At 50.9% G+C, this 19,816-nt stretch overlaps 1 protein-coding gene across 2 annotated transcripts in view; it reads left to right on the plus strand.

Moving 5' to 3' along the window:
* The first annotated feature begins 18,469 nt into the window (after positions 1 to 18,469).
* Positions 18,470 to 19,816, plus strand: part of CBFB (core-binding factor subunit beta) — a 45,747-nt gene continuing 44,400 nt past the window's right edge. For both annotated transcript variants that reach the window (XM_036897709.2, XM_036897708.2), the window contains exons 1-2: positions 18,470 to 18,859; positions 19,104 to 19,190. In XM_036897709.2, coding sequence (XP_036753604.1) covers positions 18,782 to 18,859; positions 19,104 to 19,190 — 165 coding nt within the window. In that variant the 5' untranslated portion in view covers positions 18,470 to 18,781. The remainder of the gene's footprint in view (positions 18,860 to 19,103; positions 19,191 to 19,816) is intronic.

The following is a 19,816-nucleotide window of genomic DNA, read 5'->3' on the forward strand; positions in this document are numbered from 1 at the left end:
CTCACAGCTAAGAGTTTCTGCTTAGCTCATGGGTAAAACTGATCAGAAAACCAAGCCAGCCCCAGGCAGGGTGATGTTGAGAGTAAGGATATTCAGCCAGTGTGTGGTGGGCCAGAAAGATCACCTAGTACCTCCTGCCTCCCCACCTTCCCCAGAGCTCTATCCCCTGAACAGAGCCCACAGTCTTCCCTCAAGGCAGGGCTGGGGCCACAGACCAGACCTGGGAGTTAGCAGCCAGGTAGGAGACTGAGCTTTGTGCCTGACTCCTGGGGGACCTCTGACCTGGCGTGTGCCTGGGGTGTGGGTGTAAGGTCAGGTGCCCTGTGAAGAACACACAGCTAGGAGGTGAGCAGGGACCATACCACACAGGGCCTTGTGGGCCTCAGTAAGGATTCTCAGCACTTGAGAGTGTGTTCCAGACACTCTTCTAAGCACCTTACAGGTATTCATTCATTTAACTCTCTCAAAGTCTAAAAAGAGAAGTATTCCCTTTCTGCAATTCTACATAAAGAAAAGTTTTCTCCATTCTACCACAAAGTGAGGCCTAGAGAAGTTAAGCAACTTTATCCAAAACACACTGGAGATCAGGGAAAGATTTTAAGTAGAGAAGTGACACACTAAGATGTTCCTTTGGAGAGATGGTTCAGTCTGCTGGGACTGGGTTGGAAAGAAGCAGGAGCAGAGGCTTGAAGACCAACTGGTGGAAGGAGGGTAAAATCCCAGAGGAGATAATAGGGGCTGGTTCTAAGATAGAGGCAGGATGGATGGAGAGTAGAAGATGGCTGCAGAGTTTGTTTGGGGCACAGAAAGTCTGAGGTGCCTAAGGGATAAGATAGGGAGCCCCAGATATAGTTGTTTCCTCAACTTGGGCAGCAGAGAAAGGCTAAGACCTGTTAGTGTAGGTAACAGGGGCAGAGGGTCTCTTCCCCCTCATTTCTAGCCCGGTAGCAGAGAGAGGCCCTTTCCTACCCCAGCAGACCCCCTCTGGGACCCCAGGTGGCCCATTGCATGGACCAAGATATGGAGGCCCAGAGACGGGCAGGAGGACACTGGCTCTAGGTGTAGGACTCCAACCCAGGACTCCTAACTCCCTCCTTGCTGGGCCTCCCTCTCTGGGTCCCCTTCCCAGCCACAACCAGACAGGCACCCCAAACCATCTAAGAGTGGTGCTCGCTTGTGCATTTCATGCATGCCTTGTGCCCCCACCCCTGCAGATGATGTCTGCCCTGGGCCATTTCCCAGAGTGGCTCTGTAGTCCTCTCAGCCTGCATCACTCCTGACCCACTGATGGTGGTCAAGGTGCGTGTCTCCTCTCCCCCAGGGCTCATGACAAGAGCCAGGATGGGCGCACCCCTGAGCACCTCTTCTCCCCACAGATGGTTGCCCACCTAGAAGGCTGCAGCCACAGATTCTGATAGACTGCCTGGGCACAATCAGGGACTGAGGGGATGTGTGCATCCAAGAAGACAGTGTCCTTCCAGCTTCCTGACCTGGCTGCACGCAAGCCACCCTCGTGACCTGGGACCCAGCCCTGCCACGGACCCTATCTCAGGAGCACATTGGGTAGACTTCCTTTAACTCTAGTCCCTTCCTCTCCCCTACAGAGATTCTTCCACCCGGACCCCCAAGGAGACCCTCAGGAGGTTAGCAGGCCCCATCCTGTAATTCGAGTATTTAATGAACACCTACTGTGTGTCAGGCTACTCAGTGAATTGTTCAAGCCAAGATTCCTTCCCTATAGGGCTGATGTTCCAGTGGGGAGAGGCAGTAAACACTACAAATAATAACTTATTCACCTCCTTAGAGGTGATAAGTGAATAGCACAAATGGAGCAGGGTAAGGAGGTCAAGCACATTGGAAGCTGTGGAATTTTAAATAGGAGGGTCAGAGCAGGCTTCATTGAGGTGACAGTCAGCAGAGATCCTCGAGATGTGAAGGACTGAAGTATGCAAGTACCTGGGGGTGAGCATCCTGTCTGAGTAGCCTGCTCCTCTCCCACACCTGCCCTCCCAGGGGTCACTGAGCCCCAGCTTTTCCCAAAGGGCCTATGGCTAAAGCAGTCTCTAGAAGGGGTCCCACTGAGCTAGGCATTATAGGCTGCTGGGATCATGGGAGGATATGCAGGAAGACCGCTGGAAACACCCCTTGCCTTTAGATTGTGTGGCTCATGAGCCCTGTGGTGGACAGTGTTCCCAGACAACCCAGTGGTGCTCTTGACCCAGGGACAGGTTGTGCCTGTGCCTTATCTTCTGGGAGTCAACAGCCTGGAGTTTAAGTGGCTCTTGCCTTTTGTGAGTAAGAAGGGTGCCCACCATAGTTGGGGTAGCAGAGGATACTTCTTGGGTAGTGCTGGGCACTGGCTCAGATCTTGTTGGCCCCTCTGGGGATATCCAAGTGCCTGGGAGCCTTCTGCAGTCCCTGAGCACTGAGAACTAGCTGGGAATGATGGGAAAGGAGGAGAAGTATGGCTTCTTGGAGGTTTAGGGGCCCCAAATCTTCAGATCATAGTTTGGAAGGTTGTCATGTCTATTCTTTAACCTCTGGGCAGCTGTAAACCCTAGGGGCCTACCTTGCTTCTGGGTCAGGGTAGACGCCCCATTCTCAGGAAGCACCCTCCCACCCCCCACTTCACTCAACCCAGGTGGTAGTGATAGACAGGTTGGAAGCAGGAGGGCAAGAAAGGATCATGAGCCCTTTCTGGGCTGTGTGCTCTGTGTGAGAACTCACCTTGTAGATGGGCAAGACTTGATGTAACTGTGGAATCCCTCCTGATATTAGTGCCTGGCCCACACCTGGATCTATGTCTTGTGGGCAGCTCATGAAGTTCCCACTAAATCATGGAGTCATGGAGAAAAAAGAAACCATTGCCAAGCTGAATGGAGCATCAGCATCCTTTTGGTAAGGGGACATGCTCTTAGGGGTGCTCAGTTTGGTTGGACAAGGCTAATTCCCCTCAGCCACCTTTTTTTAAGCCTAGTAGCTGCTCTTCACAAAGGGGCTCCCAACTAAGACAGAGGTATTTCTTGGGGGACTGGGGTTTGGGATGGGATCAGATGGCTGCTGGTGGGCAAGGCCCTTGAGGCCCCAGGGCCATGGCAGACAGTGCTCATGCAGCAGAAACACAGAGGTAAGAATCAGAAAAGAAGACCTTCCCAGAAGCTTCCCTTTCTCCTCCCCGGAGGCCAAAAACTCCTGGGGTGTTCCGAGCCTGGTTCCAATTTACTAGCATACCTAGCCCTGGCCCAGCTGGCACCCCAGACTCCAGGGTGGATGTGGCTTCCTCACCCAAAATATCAGAAAGGAGCAGTTACCACTGGTGGTAGAGGTGTACCTAAGTGACATTGATGACTGTGACTGGCAGATGTCACAAAACCATGCAATGGAGTTGGTCGGGGATGCTACCTTTGTGTACTCCGTGCTGCAGGCTGCCTGCTACCACCTGCTTAAAACTCTTCATGGTGTCCGTCTGTCCCCAGGATAAAGTTCAAATCCCTTGTTTAAAATCTTTCCTATGTCATCTTCTCCCACATGCATCCTCTTCAGAAACCCCATGTTTTTACCTAACCCTATATTTGTGCTTTCTCCAAAATCCCTGGTCTTTCATACCTCCAGCCCTTTGTGCATACTGTTCCCTCTGTCTGGAAAGCCCTCACTACCACACATTTTTCTACTCTTTATTAAAGATCTGTCTAAATATCATCTCTGTAAAGTTTTATTGGACATCACCTCCCAAAGGGAAGATGACGGGAGGGTAAAAAATGGAGGCAAGATGAAGATGAGCAGGACTACTCCTCTTTGCTTCCTCTTCCTGGGTGGAAAGCTGCCCTATTGGCCATGCTACAACAGAGAGAAGTCCCGCAGCTGTATTTTCCCATGAAGGTGGGTATGCAGCTCAAGGAGATGGCCTTTTGGATGAGGCTGCACCAACATTAAGAACCTGAGAAAGAGAGGCAATTCTGGGGGTGACCATGCACAAGGGAGCCTATGGGATTGTCCCAGACTGGCTATGGATACTTCTGGGACAAGTGTCCTGCTTTCCCCAACCTAGGGCCTTCGGAGGCTCCCTACCACCTCCAGCCTTTGTCTGTTGTTTGGGGCCCTGAGTAGCCCAAATCCCATGGTGCCCACCTATCTCACTGACACCATCAAATTAGGCAGGCCCTTTCAGTGCTACACTGTGCTCAGCTATCCAGCCTCGGGACAAACCCTTTTGTCACTTCTCCAAATCTTTCCACCCTTCCAAGTCTACTTGAAGACACTTCTTATGGAAAGTTCACCCAGACTGCCACTGGCCCTATCACTGCACCCAGCTTGTTATTTACCATTTGTCCTGCTCAACCTTGTTCCTGTTCACATTGGCCTGAGGCCTTGGGCAGGTTGTTACATGGAGTGAAGCTTTGCTAGCTTGGTATCTTCCTCCCTTTCCCCCACACCCTGTTCCATACACATCTCCTCCAGGGTCCTTTCAAAGCCTGGATACAGGGTGGTCCTTAATAAAAATACATTGACTTGATGTGAATTTCTCCATCTGTAAAATGGTTGATGAAGTGGGTGGTGTCTTAATTTGAGCCCTGAGAGGAAAAGAGCATTGCTGCCTGCTCCCTGTCAGGCTGAGCCTGCTATGCTACACTCAGCCAAGGGGAGCTACAGCAAAGTTGTCCAGGTTGCAAACTCCAGGCTTTTTTCTTCATGTCTCAAGTGTGCTCCTCAGGACATCCACACTCCATGCTCAGTTGTCCATGGGCTTAGGTCTTGGTGCTGCATCCAAACTCTTTACTCTCTGGCCTCTCCTGCAACCCAACCTTGGCATGTTGTAGTCTGTCCCAAAGGTATTTTGTTTTATTTTGTTTCGTGTGTGCGTGTGGTGTATGGTAGGGAGGGGAGGGGCTGGTGGTAAAATATATGTAACATAAAAGTTACCATTTTAATCATAGTTAAGTGTAGTTTAGTGGCCTTAAGTATATTCACATTGTTGTGTAACCATCCATCATCAGAACTTTTCATTTTCCCAAACTGAAACTATATATCCATGAAACAATAATGCCCTCTTCCCCTTTATCCCTAAACCATGATACCCACTACCATATTCTACTTTCTAGCCTGTGACTTTGACTATTCCAGATACCTCCTATAAGCAGAATCATACAATATTTGCCCTTCTGTATCTGGCTTATTTCACTTAGCATAAATGTCTTCAGGTTTCATCCACATTGTAGCATGTATCAGAATTTCATTCCTTTTTAAAACTGAATAATATTCCTTTATATGTTCCACATTTTGTTTATCCATTTATCTGTTGATGGACATTTAGGTTTTTCCACCTTTGGACTACTGTGATTAATGCTGTGACAGATTTTATGTCCCACACTATAGTGTTGGTTGGGCTCTTTATTCCTAGGGGTCCTTGAGTCTCTGAAATCACTAGAAGCTGCAGAAACTTGTGGGGTAAAGGCCATTCAGTCCTCCACACCCCAGTATCTAAACCCCAAAAGCAAAGGGATGGTTGGAGAAGGAAAAGCCCCTTTCAAGCAAAATTTTCTTCACAACAACCCTGTCACATGGATTTTTATTACACCTATTTTACAGATGAGGAAAGTGAGGCACAAGAAATAAAATGCCATGCTCAAGGTCATGACCTGCTACCTCTGGTAGCAGAGGTAGGAATTTGACCCAGCCCTGTCTGAATTACCCTGCTACCTCCATCTAGACAGCGAGCAATCCCTGAGGGAGGGTGGCCTCTAGAAGAGGCGTGGCAGCTCCACTCTCAGGGGAGTCATGGCCAGAAGAACATCCCTGCCCTAACCGGGGGACAGGCAACAAAATAGCTACTCAGTGGGAACCCGAGTGAGGGCTGGACCAGGCCTGCCTCTGAGGGTCCCTCATTTCTGCCTCCTCAGGCTCTCTCACACAGGTCTGGGGAAGGAACCATCTCTGAACAGCCACCTGCCCAGAGGCGATCCTCTCCCAAATTAGAGGGAGTGCAGCTGAGCAGGAGCCAGGGTTCAGTCAATGTGTCAGCCAGGCTGCAGCAGATACCAGGATCATAAAGGACTCTCAGGGAAACCCAAGAACCTTCCGAGGAATTTGAGCCTGGAAGAAATCCAGTGAGAGGCCTAGATAGCAGCCTGGCCCCCTGTCTTCCACAAGCCCTGTCCTATACTGTCCCCTTCCACTCGGGAAGGTGCCCCTCTTCCTGTCTGCAGTCCTCTGGGTGGCACTGCTGGATGAGAGGGTGCAGGGAGGGCTGCCCACTGCACTGTCTCCACCCTGTCTTCCTGCCTGCCCTGGAGGCCTCCGACGGCTACCCAGTTTTTCTCTCCTTAAGCCTCTGCCAGGCCCAACCCGCAGAGGCTCTCAGAATTGATTGGATCTTGGTGAAGGCCCCAGGATACTTGGGTGGCTTTTCCCCCAGGGTTACCCTCGCTTGTCAGGGGCCGCCGCGAGAAGGAAGCACCGGTGCAGAGCTGGCGGAGGAACGGTCCGCACTCGCGTCTGCTGCGCCCCCGCGGCTCACCGGCTGAGCCCCTTCCTCTCCTCCGACACCCCGTCAGCTCCCCACCCCCAGAAGCAGCAATTACTGGCAAAGGCGGCTGAGGAAAGACCAATTAGTGCCGGGCACGCGGCCCGTCGGCGGTGCCCGCGCTGACCGCAGCCCCCGCAGCGCCGCCGCCGCCGCCGCCACCTCCGGCCGCCGGGCTCCCGCCGCTCGCTGGCCGCCACTCCTCCTGCCGCAGCCTGGCCGCCTGGCCGCCCGCGCCGGCGGCCTCGCAGCCCCCGGGGGACGCGCCGTCCGGCCTCCCGCCAACTGCAGTGATGGATCCAGTCGCCTGGCGCAAGGCCAGAGCCCGGGCGGACGCGAGGGCGCCGGGAGCTGAAACTCGCCGTCGCTGGGGAGAGGGGGCGAGTGGAATGGTGCCTCCGCCTGGTGAGAGCTCCTACGCCCCCGACGGCCTCTGCCCCGGCGCCTGCTGTCAGGCTACTGAGGCGCTACAGAAAGGCGCAGGCTCTGCCCAGCCCTCTTGCAGCCTCACCATCCTCCTGGCTTCAGGACCTCCAAGGCCAAGGCCGGCCGCCCCCAGAGCAGTTTCCTGGTTGTGGCGGTGGAACATCTGGCTTTAGAAACTCCGGGCCTATGCTGGATGGTGCCCCCATGGCAAGGAGGTGAGCAGGAGGTTGGGTGGGCAGCACAGGGCCACAGGCCCTCATCACTGATGAGTGAATGCATGGACTTTCTCCCCTGGGTCCCTGTCATGCACAACCCGACTGGTCTGGGAAGGATCAGTCCTGCCCTCCAGGAGCCCCACAGGTTGTGTGGACAGAGGCTCCAGGGGAAGCCTGGGATCCCAACCTAGTAGAAGCTCTGAGGTCTAGGGAGGCATCAGGTGAAGGACGATGGGCTGTAAGAAGGAGCAGTGGGGTCAGGCGCCAGGGCTTCAAGGCTTCCCCTTCCTCAGCTGACCTCTCTCCAGCTCAGTTTGGATACACTGAGGCCCTGTAAGGAGGCTCACAAGGTGAGTCTATGCCCAGGACATACTATAAGAGGCTGAAGTTTCTAGAAGAGAAGAAGCAGTAGTGGAGGGCTCGGTAGGAAGGTCCACAAATGGGGTTGACCAAAGATTTGCTATAAAAGTCTTCCATTTCCCCCATCAGTGCCACAGGGGTTTGGGTTAGAGGTAGGCTAGATGCAGTGGCACAGGGTCTAGGGGGGTCTTTTCTCTGTGCCCTCCCTCTGCCACCACCCCTCTCAGGTCTGACCTTGGTAAGGAAGGGCTGGGGAGCTGCTGTGTGCCCTATTAGGACAGGCTTTCTGTGAGGGAGAGGGGACCACTTCTCTAAAGCAGCAAGATCTCCCCTTTCCATGAACCAAGGTCATTAACTGTGTGGAGAGAGAGAAAGCAACTGTGACAAACCAGGTGTGGGGACTCAGTGAGGAAGAGACACAGCGACAAAGGTAATACCTTGAGTCCTTCGTGTAATGAGATGGAAGTGCATTAAATTAAAGCATGAGGAAAGGAAAGGAGACAAATGAAAGAGACACTGCCAAGAAAGTCAGGGGATGGAGGAAAGGAAAGGAAGAAGGTGGACCCACACCTAGAACAGAGAGTCAAGGCATTGCTGGGGGCTGTTCAAGTTGGAGGAGGGTAGGACGGGGGCACTCAGAAGGTAGCAGTAGGCAGGGATCTGTTTCTCATCCCAGTTGTCTGATTACTGAGACCCCGAGGTCAGCCTGAAAAACTGTGGGAACACAGAGGAGACAATGACCTAACGGGCTGGAGTGGGGAATCAAGGAAGGCTTCCCGGAGGAGGCTCCAAAGGACCAGTGGGAAACAGTAGACGGATTAGAGGGGGAGAAAGAGGGGAAGCTATGTCAACCAGAGGGCACAGCAAGACCAAGGGCCTGGAAGCAGGAATTAGGTTGCTCCATCCAAGCAGCTCTGTGTCAGTATAGTCACTGAGGGAACCCAAGGGAGGAAAGAGAGCCCAGAGCTGCAGCACCAGGCTAGAAAGCCTGGGAGGGAGCACAGACTCTATCATGAAGCACTGGGAAATCGTGGTTTGAGGTTACATAGTGCAGAGGAACTCCACGAGGAGACAGTGTAAGTGGGGAGACCAGGGGAGGGCAGTGCAGAACTTCACAGTGAGTCCGTCATGGAACAGAGCAAGCAAGTTCATAAAGCAGAAGGACAGGACGTGGTGACAGGGGAGAGAAGGGAGGTAGAAGATGAGAGAGATTCCTGTGTGTCCTGTTCCAAGGAGCTTTAGATCACTCTAGGAAGGGCTCTGACAACTCTCCCTCCCCGACCTGCAGGATGATCCCTGGGTCATTCTGGCTCAGTGCTCTCCTACACAGCCAAGCCTGGGAACTCACAACTCCTCTCCAGGGCTGTGGGACCTCAGTCCCCACCCACTGGACCCAGGAAAGGCCCCAACAGGGTGTCCAGTCCAGGGTGGGGTCACAGGCAAGCCAGGTGTTGCTGAGGAAACCCCTCTTCTTCCCCATGGAAAGCTGATCATGACAGCGCTCTAGCCTCCTGCTACTAACCCTCTATAATCGCACTGAACTCCACAGCTACAGTGGGGTTGGGTTTGGGCCTGTTTGTCCGTGGAGCTAATTAGAAGAGGAGAAAGACCCATTTGAATCCTGAAAGAACTCAGCGACTGAGATCAGATGGCCTCACGGAGCAGAGTTCAGCATGCCTCTTCTAGGAAATATTTGGAAGCTGTGTGTTCTTGGCCAGGCCTGTTCCTTTGTGTGTATCCTCAGGCAAGCCACTTGCCTCTCTGGGCCTGATTCTCCTCATCTGTGCACTGGGAGCAACCCCAGGAGGATGCTACTCCAGCCCCAGTCCCTGCCAGCTGTGGTCCAGGACTCCCAGCCCTTTTAGCCACAGGCGCTGGTGGAAGAGCATGCTGGTGACCTCATCAAGGAGCCACTGGGTGATCATTATGGATCTCCTATGGAGCAAGAACCTTTTGTGGGAGAGCCTGAAGGTGGAAGAAAAATCTTTCAGGAAATTAGTACCAGTGGCAGGAAGATTCATCAAAAGCTGGCAGAGGCGCCTGTTGTTGATTCATGTCTCTTGCCTAAGGAGCAACATTTTGGCCTGGAGGAAGGACTCGTAGCCTGCGGGGCCTTCCAGAGACCCCAGACCCAAGACTCCAAAACTGTGGCCCTGTTGCTGGGCCTCTCAGAACCAGCCAGGGGCATGCCATCAGTTTGCTGTTCCTGAAACATGGGATTCTGCAGTGCTAGGAAAGGCTGCTGCTGGGTGGGGACCTTGGGTGTTAGTACAACTGTTCGCTCCCCTGTGTGATATCAGATATTCCACAGGAGAAATCCTGACCTTGCCAAGCTTTTAGGTGACCAATGTGTCTACATACTCAGCATATCTGGGAAAAAAATACTTTTCTGAAGAGTGAGGATGCAACCATACCCAAACAACCTGTGGTAGTGGGAGTCTAATGTGAGAAGCGGGTAAACCACCAGGAACCCTGTTTCCTTGGTGGCATATGCCTCCCTCCCACAGTGCCCAGGAGTGTCAAGCAGAAGAGCTGTTGCAGCATAACCTCCAGGGGGCGCCACTTACCTGGCGTACGGTGTGATGATCCCCTGGGAGGCGCCTGAGCTCCACGCCCTGCCTCCTCTGGGCTGGCCACCTGCATCCACTCTCACAGCGCACATGCCTCAGAGAAGGCCCTGTCTAGGCGATTGCTCGGTCACCACCTAACCAAAGCTTCCACACTGGGCAGTCTTTGCAGCTCAGGGGACTTCTCCTTCCAGCCTATCCATGTCTGCTTTCAACTCCAGAGCTGATCCAGTCCCCAGGCCAGCCAAGTCATTTGATGCTGAAAGAAGGAGAAGCTTTTGAAGAGGCTGTGGATGTAGAAGGCCCTGGAACTTCAGGGAATCCCTTCCAAGGCCACACCCGGATCTTGTCACTGCCACCGTCTCTGTCTCAGCTACTAAAGGAGGCAAGCCACAGGCAGTTACCTTCTGCTATAGGAGAGGATGAGCTCCCTAGCCTTGCTCTGCTAGGTTCCTATTTCAGGCCCCTTCTCAGCTTGTTTTATGCTGTTTTGACTAGAGCTTGTGTGAACTCCAATTGGTATGTAGTGTTTCCCTTGACTACCAATATTTATAGCTAGATTGGTATCACAGGGTTGTACAAATCCTAGAATTTCAAAGCTAGAAGGGACCTTTAAGACCGTCATTGCCACCATTCTTTGAGAGCTTATAACTTTGTGGGATACACTAATCCAGGCACCTTCTGATGTTTCTGCCTGTCCAGTGCACCCATTCCTTTCCTTGTGATGTCACCTTGTCCATAGCAATTCAGTGTCCACAGTTCAGGGAAGGGCAGGTAACGCAAACTTGGCCTATTAAACTCAATCCCATGATTTTTGTGGAAATATCAGGAAAAAGCAGTCCTCCCCACTTAAGGGTGAGTCAGCATGTGAATGAAGCCAAAACAGAAAAACAGAACCAACAGTCTGAGACAGAGGCAGAAACAGACAGATTTCTGGTGTCAGTGCTTAAACACCTGGATCCAGTCATGCCTGAAGATAGTACAGACTTTTCTGTTAAATGAGCTAGTATATTCCATTTTTTCATGTAAGTCCATTTTAGTTAGGTTTCTATCACTCGAAGCCAGAACAGTCTTGGCAGATACAAGTAGATGTCTTTGTCCTCAGTATATACATTAAAAAACTGAGGAAGCAGCTAGCTCTTGGATCATAGGTTGCTAAAGCTCTTTGACATCCGGTTGTTCTAACAAAGAATGAAGGGACTGAATTTCTTCAACTTCAAGATTCCTTTGCTCTACTGGGATCTCTTTCTCTCTGGGTCTGCCTGACCATATGTCCTTGAATGAGTCAGTCACTTGTTCTGAGTCTCAATTTCCTGAGCTGCAAAATAGGACAGCAATTCCTTCCCCCCTTACCTTGAAGGAATTTGAGAGACTCCAGTAAGCAAGTGTTTGAAAAATTACTTTGTTCTAAAGCAAATGCTATATAGTGTCCATATTTTATGAATGAAGAAACTTAGCTCACCGGTGTTGTCCCAAAATGGCTCATTTTTCTTCTGACATAATTTCTAAAAGGCTTTAAAAATAAAACATAACAAGACCTTAAACACATTTATAAAGTGGCTTCTCTACAGCCTCTTACTGGACATCCAGCTCAACCAGACTTAGGTGGAGTAAGGAAGATGGCACTGTGGGAAGCTCTCCTGGGAATAACTGTCATTAGCACAGGCCAAGTTCTCTAGGAAGTTTTGCTTGGGATCAAAACCTGTTGATAGGAGAGGAAAGAAGCAGAATTGAATAGAAGGAGAAGTCAAGCTACAGAGCAGACCAATAACAGCTTCAGCTGACTCCACAAGGAGCGCTGCAGCCATTATGGCCCATGGGCATTGTCCTGCTGGGCCTTTATACCTCCATCTTGATCAGTCATTGGATGTGAGCAGCCTAGGAAGGAAGAGCCTGCAGGTAGCTCTCTGCAACTCAGAGAATCCCTGAAGGGGTTGAAAGCATTCCCAGCTGCTGGGTAATAAGTCCTCCTTCACTGAAGATGGATCTGGGTGGCACATCTCTGTGACCATTTCAATCACAAACATTACCTAAGCTGAAAGGCATGCTGGGAGTTTCCATCAAGCAAGAGGAACAAGATGAAGTAGCATAGGGTGGGGCTGGGGAAGCTACCAAGACTGTGGGGTGCCTTCGAGGAGGTTGGGTCCAGTCTCCAGGGCAAGCATTGATAAGGGGATGCTGTGGGGCATTCATTCTGCCCAGGAAAGTTGAGAAAAGCTTTTCAGAGACCTCTGAACCCATACTTAATGAAAAAGTAAGACTTTACCTGGCTGAGAAAGGGGAAAGAAGCAAGCCAGGCAGAGGAAGTTAGCCAGGGCTGGAGTAGACTGAAACTGAACTCTTTGCTTATTTGCCCAGAAGTATCGTCTAGAAGAGAATTACTGTCTGCTTTATCAATTGTTCCTCTTGTACTCCTAGAAGAAATGCAGGCTGGTGAGGTGGCCATGGGCTAGTAATTCTGTCTGCCTATTTACAAGACAATATTATAGCATGATGGGAAACTCTGCCTGCCAGGAGAGTTTAGAACTTGGGGCATTTAGGAAAGAATCCAAGAACAAGGCAGGGTGTCAAGGTATCATCAGCAGGAAGAGACAAAAGGAGAGAAGGTAACAGAGGATGCATTTGGATTCAAGAGTCAATAATGAGCCAGAAGTGAATGTTGAATTATTCAACCTCCATTATTGATCCATTGATCTCTATCTGCAGGTCTTGGTTTATTCTTGGTTGGCATTTCCTGTGTCTGAGACACTGAAAAGAGGAATGGAGGGAGAAGGGAACAGGTTTCTAAGACTCAAGAAGAGAAAAGAAGCAGTTATCAGGAACCTTAAAATGCTCATACTTTTTGACATAGTGGTTCTACTTCTGGAAATTGACCCTAAAACACTATCCAAAACTTTTAGGAAAAAGCCTTAAGCACCATGATGTTCGCAGACACCTATTTTATAACAGTGAATAACAGAAAACAACCTAAATAAATGCCTAACATAAGGGATTGGCCATGATGCCATTAGGAGTTTGATATGACTACAGGGGAAAACACTTATGCCACAGGGTTAGGTGATAATGGAGCTTTCAAAACTGTACCTATAGAATGTCATAACTATGTGAAGAGATGTGGATGGAAAGAGGCCTAAAAAAATGTACTTAAATCATGTTAGCAATGATTGTTTTGGGGTAGTGGGACTTACTTCTTTTCCTATATTTCCTACTATTTTCTGCAAGTTTAAAAAATTTTAAAGTGAGATGAGAGACACTCAGTAGAAGGCTACATGGTAGTAAAATAAACACAAATTAATGGGGAGCCAAATCCTCCCTGAACCCAGGATGCTGCTGTGTCATTGGTGCACTAACCTTCCCCCCGGCACATCTATGAACCCAGATGATAGACTCTGTGGAGCAATCATTCTGTGGAGGATGATCAAAGGCTCCTGAAATCATAAAGAAAAAGTATGAGTTTTCCTAGGAATGAAAGGGAAGGAAGTCATGCTAGATAGAGGGAACAGTAAGAGCAAAGGCACTGATGCATGTGGGAAATGCAAGCAGGCCAGTGTGGTTAGATTGCAGGGTGCCATGGGGAGAAATGATGAGAGATGGGACTGGAAAGGAAAGTAATGATTGTCAGGGAGTCATGAGTGCTGGGCTAAAGACTTTTCTGCCATAGGCAAATCAGTGACCTGAGGGAGGGGGCTTAACAAGGAGGACGGTGTGGTTAGAGTTCACCACTACCATTCTCTAGTCCCCTGTCTAGTCTGTTTTCCATCACCCACCAGAAACTTGAAGAGTAGGGGAGTGGAAAGGGAGAAGTCCCAAGCTGCCCTTGAAGATGGTCAGCCAGGCCTCCTGACCCCAGCCTGGCCCTCTTCCCAGCTCACCAGGCTAGGTTCCCTAGGTTCCCATCCCCAGGCACCCAGACAAACCCCTCCATCTCCCATGACAAAGAGGCTTATTTGGAGCCTGGGCAAGATTTGCAAACGTCAAACTTGTAATTACAAGGATGAAATCATCTGGTTCCTTTTAAGCAAACGGGTTTATTGATCCCAACACTGAAGAAATGCTATTCTGGGGAAACTTGCTCCTCTTAGCTTTCCTCTCCCTCTGGGATGGCTGAGCTGGTGGGGGAGGGTAGCATGGGAGTAAAAAAGAGGGAGAACCTCCTGGTTCTTAAGTACCTCAGGGTGAATTTTATGATATGTAAATTATATCTCAAGAATTTTTTAGGGCTCAGGAAACTGCATCATTTAGGCAGATGACACCCTCATCCTGGACTTAGGCCTGTTTCTATTCAAACACTAGAAGTTGGGTAGAGCTGGGCTTTAGGCACTGTGCCAGCCACTAATTTCCTTTCCTTCCCACCCCCTTCGACTCTCATTTGTGGCTCCAGATCCTATTTCAGCTTCAAAATGGTACACTCTTTCCTCAGTAACTGAAGGGAAACTGTTTCCTTAGAAAAAAATGCACAAGAGACTCAGGGACCTGGGAGGACTTCACCCTCTCTGCAAGGAGAGGCAGATATGGGTGGCTGCTGACACCAGATCTGGATAAAGCCATCCATTCTGTCAGATTTGGTGAGGCAGGATGTCTCGACCTTCTAAGCCAGAGAGGAACAAACATTTGGGCTCAGGGGCAGGAATGCACAATCATCAAGGTCAAAAGACACATCCTATCACAAGGCCCACAAGAGGACCCTTTCATTTGACTTGCTGGGGACCTTTAGGAGCATGGTAAGCTCCAGGAGGAATGACCCCAGCCACAACTCTCCCTGAGCTCCTGGTTTCGTTAGCCAAGCAGGACTTTAAGCATCTCCACCAACAGAGGCCTTAGAGTGGAATGGTTAAGATCATGACCCTGGGATTACCAACCCCTCTGATCCTCAGTTTCCTCATCCATTCAATAGAGTGAATAATACCAAATTTGCAGAGTTATGGTGAGGAGTGAATGAAGGTGATATACCCCAACGTTTAGCTATTTTGTTATCTCTAATAGGTCAGGTCTTGCCACTATCCTATGGCTACTTAGTTACCTTTCCAGAGTTTCTATTTCTCATCTTTCAGAGGGGGATGAGAAGACCTGTCTCAGAAGGTGGTTGGTGAATTAACTGAGTTAAGGGGCATAAAAAACTCCCTTAGCTTCACCAGAGAGTTGGGCTGGACAGCTGGGGGTCCCATCTGCTCCCCCCACAAGTGTTATTGTGCATTCAAAGTCAGTCTGGGAGTCCTGCAGAAGCAGCTGTCCACCCAGAAAGGCAAGGAAGTGGAAGCCCCAGGCTGGCTGAATTCTTAGAAAAGAAAGGCTCCAGGTAGTAGGGCTTCAGAGAATTCAGCCAGGTTTTGGGGGTGGGGAAGGTGTTTCTAGGCAATGAACAGATGCACTCAGGCTTCCATTTGTGGGCCCTACCAGAGACAGCTCTTAGCAAACCCCTCCATAGGGTGGTGGTGCCTGGACCAATCCATACCCAGCTGGACAGAAGCAAAGGTCTAAATATACCTGACACGGGTGAAATTTTCCTTTATTAATTTTTTAAATCCCATTAAAAAACAAATGAAAATTTTTTAACAGAAAAGGCACACAGAGGTCAGCTGAGGAGATGGCCTCCTACAGCCTTCAGCTTATTTCCGGTCTTCCTGGCCTGTTGGACACCAGACAATGCAGAGTGTGGGTTACCCTGTGGGCTGGGGTTGCCCAAGGCTGTCTGTGGTGCTGCTGCTTTGGGTCTGCCAGCAGTGTTTCACATCCCTTTCCCCCACAGCATCATTCCCCCACCCCCCGCCCCCCATTAGGCTGACAATTAAAGTACTCCACCCTGCTCTGCACTCCCACTCCTCAGCCAGCTCCAGAGAACCTAGAAGTGATTTGTTTTGAACCTGACCCTTTCCTTTTCAAAGTTCATGGTGTCTGTCTGGGCATCATATTTCAACTTTAATTTTTTTCCACATCTCCCATTGCTAGAGTCCAAAGACCAAGATCAGCTGCTGGTCTGTGAGCCCTACCTGGACCTTTTGTGGAGTAAGAACACTGCCTTGTGGATCATTTTTTAGAGACAAAAATGGGAAATTTTGTACAAATGTCTACCCAAACAGGATATGATGCTGCTGAATAGTATCACATGGGATACCCTTTTTTCCTACCATAGAGGCCAACAGCAGAAACTCTGCTTCCCTGACTGTTGGCCTTCAGACAGTCCTTATTGACTGGAAACAAAGTCACCATCTTCTCATTTAGACAAGGGCTGTGTTGTCCTAGTGCTCAAAGGCCTTAGCTGGATTAGGAAGATTTGAGGTAGAGGAGCAGATGGATGAACATGTCTGTTCATTGTGAGTGACTTAGTTCTGCCTTGGTGCTTTGGGGTAGAAGCTGCCTCACTCACCTCTCAACATAAGTTGCAGATGTTTTTAAGGATGGTTTGGTCTGCATTTTCCCCATACTGGTGTGGCATTTCTCCCTCCAGTTTCACCCGAACCTTTAGGTAGTAAAAGAAAAATGGCATCCTTTGCCGGATGTAGCTGATACTATACAAGCTGTTAAGTGGGCCCACAATGCACTCCCACTCCCTCCTTTTGGGAAAACTTCTCTTTCCTCCTTTCATCCATCAGGTTCTCTCTGGACTGCCAATCCCAGGGCCCAAACCCCTGATGGGAAAGCATGTGACATTAAGGTGGCCAATATCATCATATCAGCCTAGACATGGTGATTTGGTAGAGGGGAGAGTATGAGACCCAGATGGGCCAAAGTCTTTCCTGAGAATTTTATGACCTGAAGATGGAGAAGTGGCTGCTCCCAGCCTTTGCCAGAATATGAATGCCAGCAAAGAGAGCCTGAGAGAATTAAGCAGTGAGAAAAAAGTGGAGAAACAGAAAAGAAAAAAAGATGATCTGTCCATCTCTTTGATGTATTTATTAAAATAAAATGGACCCCTTTTCAGCTTTAAGTTTGCCTGAGTTGGGTTTCTGTCACTTGCAGTTGAAAGAGAACTGAGGGGAAGATTTGGATTGGACATCCATATCTATACCCTTTCTGTTTGTGTACACACATGCATTCACATAGGCCCAATGTGGGCCAGGGGAACATGCCCTTGGAAGAAGTTGATTCGGTTTGCTATTCAGAAAGAGTATGTTTGTTAGTGCCACGAGCCTACAGGTTTGACTTTGCTGAAAACTCCCTCCCTGACTTTGGACAATGAATCACTCTCTGGATCTCAGTTAGGGTGACCAACCATCCCAGTTTGCCTGGGACTGAGTGGTTTCCTGGGACACAGGACTTTCATTGCTGAAATCAGAACCATCTCTGGAATACCAGGACAGTCGGTCACCCTAGTTCAGTTCCATATAAATAAAAACAAGATTGGACTACACAAGGGTGGGAAATTCTGCCAAACCTTACATTCAGGCAGACATTGCCATTGCCCTTGTTACTAATTCCTGTGAGTTTAAGTGTATCCTTACGATCCTTTGCAATAATGGCCAGCTACCATCAATCTAGTTGACACCTATTTGCCATCCTTGGACTGAGTTTTTGACGAGCTGGAATTTTAAGAATCAGAATTTATTGAGGAACATCTTTGAGTCAAGCTCTGCCATAAATCCCATGTCAGACTCTCTCCTGCTTGAGCTAAATGACTTCCCTAAAACTTGTGGATCTTGTTTTTTAGGATCTGATTACACATTTGGGTGAACATTTGGAATGGCATTAGATTATACAAATAATAGAGCTAATAGAGCTTGTTCTTTAAAACTTAAATTTATTTAGTGCTCATTATATGTGAAACCTACATAAAGGCTCTCACACTAACACTGCAAATTTAGGAGTGTCTGTATTCTGGAAATAAGCAAGATGAGGCCCAACCATCCAGTGCTTATCCAAGGCCCCGGACAGCAGGCATCCCAACTAAGGCCTGTCTGAATCCACAGCTCTGACCTTTCCACCATGATGATTCAGTTGGATTCTTTGGTCTGTTTTCACCTTTAGTCTTTGATGTGTACAGCCTACACCTCTCTCGGCCGGTTTTGGGATGCAAAGATCTCAAGACTTAAGTTTCCGGAGTTCACGTGACAATTTGGGGTTATTGCGGGAAGTGGGGAATCCAAAAGTTCTAGACAGTCTAAAGGACCCACGTGGGCCGTTCCTAGTCTCCAAGGACAGGCACATTCCCACAAGCTGGTTCACACCGTGTGGCCGCTGGGCCGGCCAAAGGAAGAGGTCCGCACTAGAGCGGGAGGAGCTCTAGTTGCCTGCACAGCCCAGGGGGCCCGCAAGCGGGCGGGCAGCGCATGCGCGGCGCGGGTCGTGGAGTTGTGAATGGTGCGTTTTGTTTGCCGGAGTTTGGGGCGGGCGGGCGCGCTAGGAGGAGGGGTGGGGCCGACGGGGGCGGGGCGGGGCAGGCGGGTTGCGAGGTGGGCGGCGAGAGGAAGTGGCGGCGGCGGCGGCGGCGGCGGCCGGGGGCGGCAAGTGCTGGGTCCGCGCGGGCGGCAGGCAACGGCTGAGGCGATTGCAGCGGCAGCGGCGTGGGCTGGGCTTGAGCGGGCGGCTACACCTCAGTCTCCCCGGAGCGGGAGCCCACGCGGGCGGGCTCCTGAAACAAAGGGACGCGAGAGTCAGGGCGCTGCGGGTGGGCGGTCAGTCGGTCAGCGCGGAGCCGGCCAGCGGGTGCCCGCGGAAGCCCCTACCCCGGCCGGCTGGCGCGACCTCAGGGCGGGAAGATGCCGCGCGTCGTGCCCGACCAGAGAAGCAAGTTCGAGAACGAGGAGTTCTTCAGGAAGCTAAGCCGCGAATGTGAGGTGAGGCAGGCGGGCGGCGCGGAGGCCGCGGCGCGCCCCGAGTGGGCCCGGGTAGAGAAAAGTTTGGGTGGCATCCCCGGGAATCCCGGGCCCGCGCGCCCGCGGAGGGGCAATCTCGCCCGGGCAGCAGCTGTCTGCCCGCAGACTCTGCTTGGCCTTATCGGCGCCGCGCGGGGTGGGACGGCGGGCGCGCGGGCGGCGTCGCGGATTTGGCTCCTGATTTTGGGCCGTCTCTGCCTTTCAGATTAAGTACACGGGCTTCAGGGACCGGCCCCACGAGGAGCGCCAGGCGCGCTTCCAGAACGCCTGCCGCGACGGCCGCTCGGAAATCGTAAGTCGGCGGGGCAGGGGCTCGGGACGCGGGGCACCGAGGCGCGCTCGGGTCACTTGTTGCGCGGGGGCCGCCGGGGCCCAGGCCGGTTCCGGACGGCGCCGCGGCGCCCGGAACTGAGCGGGCGCCGTCTCACTTCCTACTCGGGATTCAAAATGCGAAACCAGACACTGGCGGGCCGCGTCCTCGCGGGGAGAAGCTTCCCTGTTGCCCTCTGCGGGTGGGTTCTGTTTCCCAGGCGCGACTCGGCAAGCAGTTTGCCGCGAGCGGAATTTACACCAGAGCCCAACGAATCGAGGAAAGGTCGTCGTATAGGCTGTGACACTGATTATTAGGGTTCGGGGTGCTTGTAAAGGAGAAAACACCCATTCGGAAAAGGAGTTGGGCTTCATTCAAGGATCTGACTCCTGGGTGATAGTTTGTTTCTTAGACGCTAGGTTTGTTGGTAAATCGATAGGTGTAGTTATCTCAATTCCAGTGTAGCAGAGAGTAAATCTTTACACCAGTTATCTATTGTCCTACTAGAGAAAAAAAAAAAAGCCCCAAAGAACGTGCCATCTTTTCTTAGATTGTTAAGCGAATCAGAAAGAAACCATCGTTTTTTCCAAACCTAAAAAATACACCCC

Source organism: Manis pentadactyla, chromosome 15, assembly GCF_030020395.1.
Source record: "Manis pentadactyla isolate mManPen7 chromosome 15, mManPen7.hap1, whole genome shotgun sequence".
NCBI lineage: Eukaryota > Metazoa > Chordata > Mammalia > Pholidota > Manidae > Manis > Manis pentadactyla.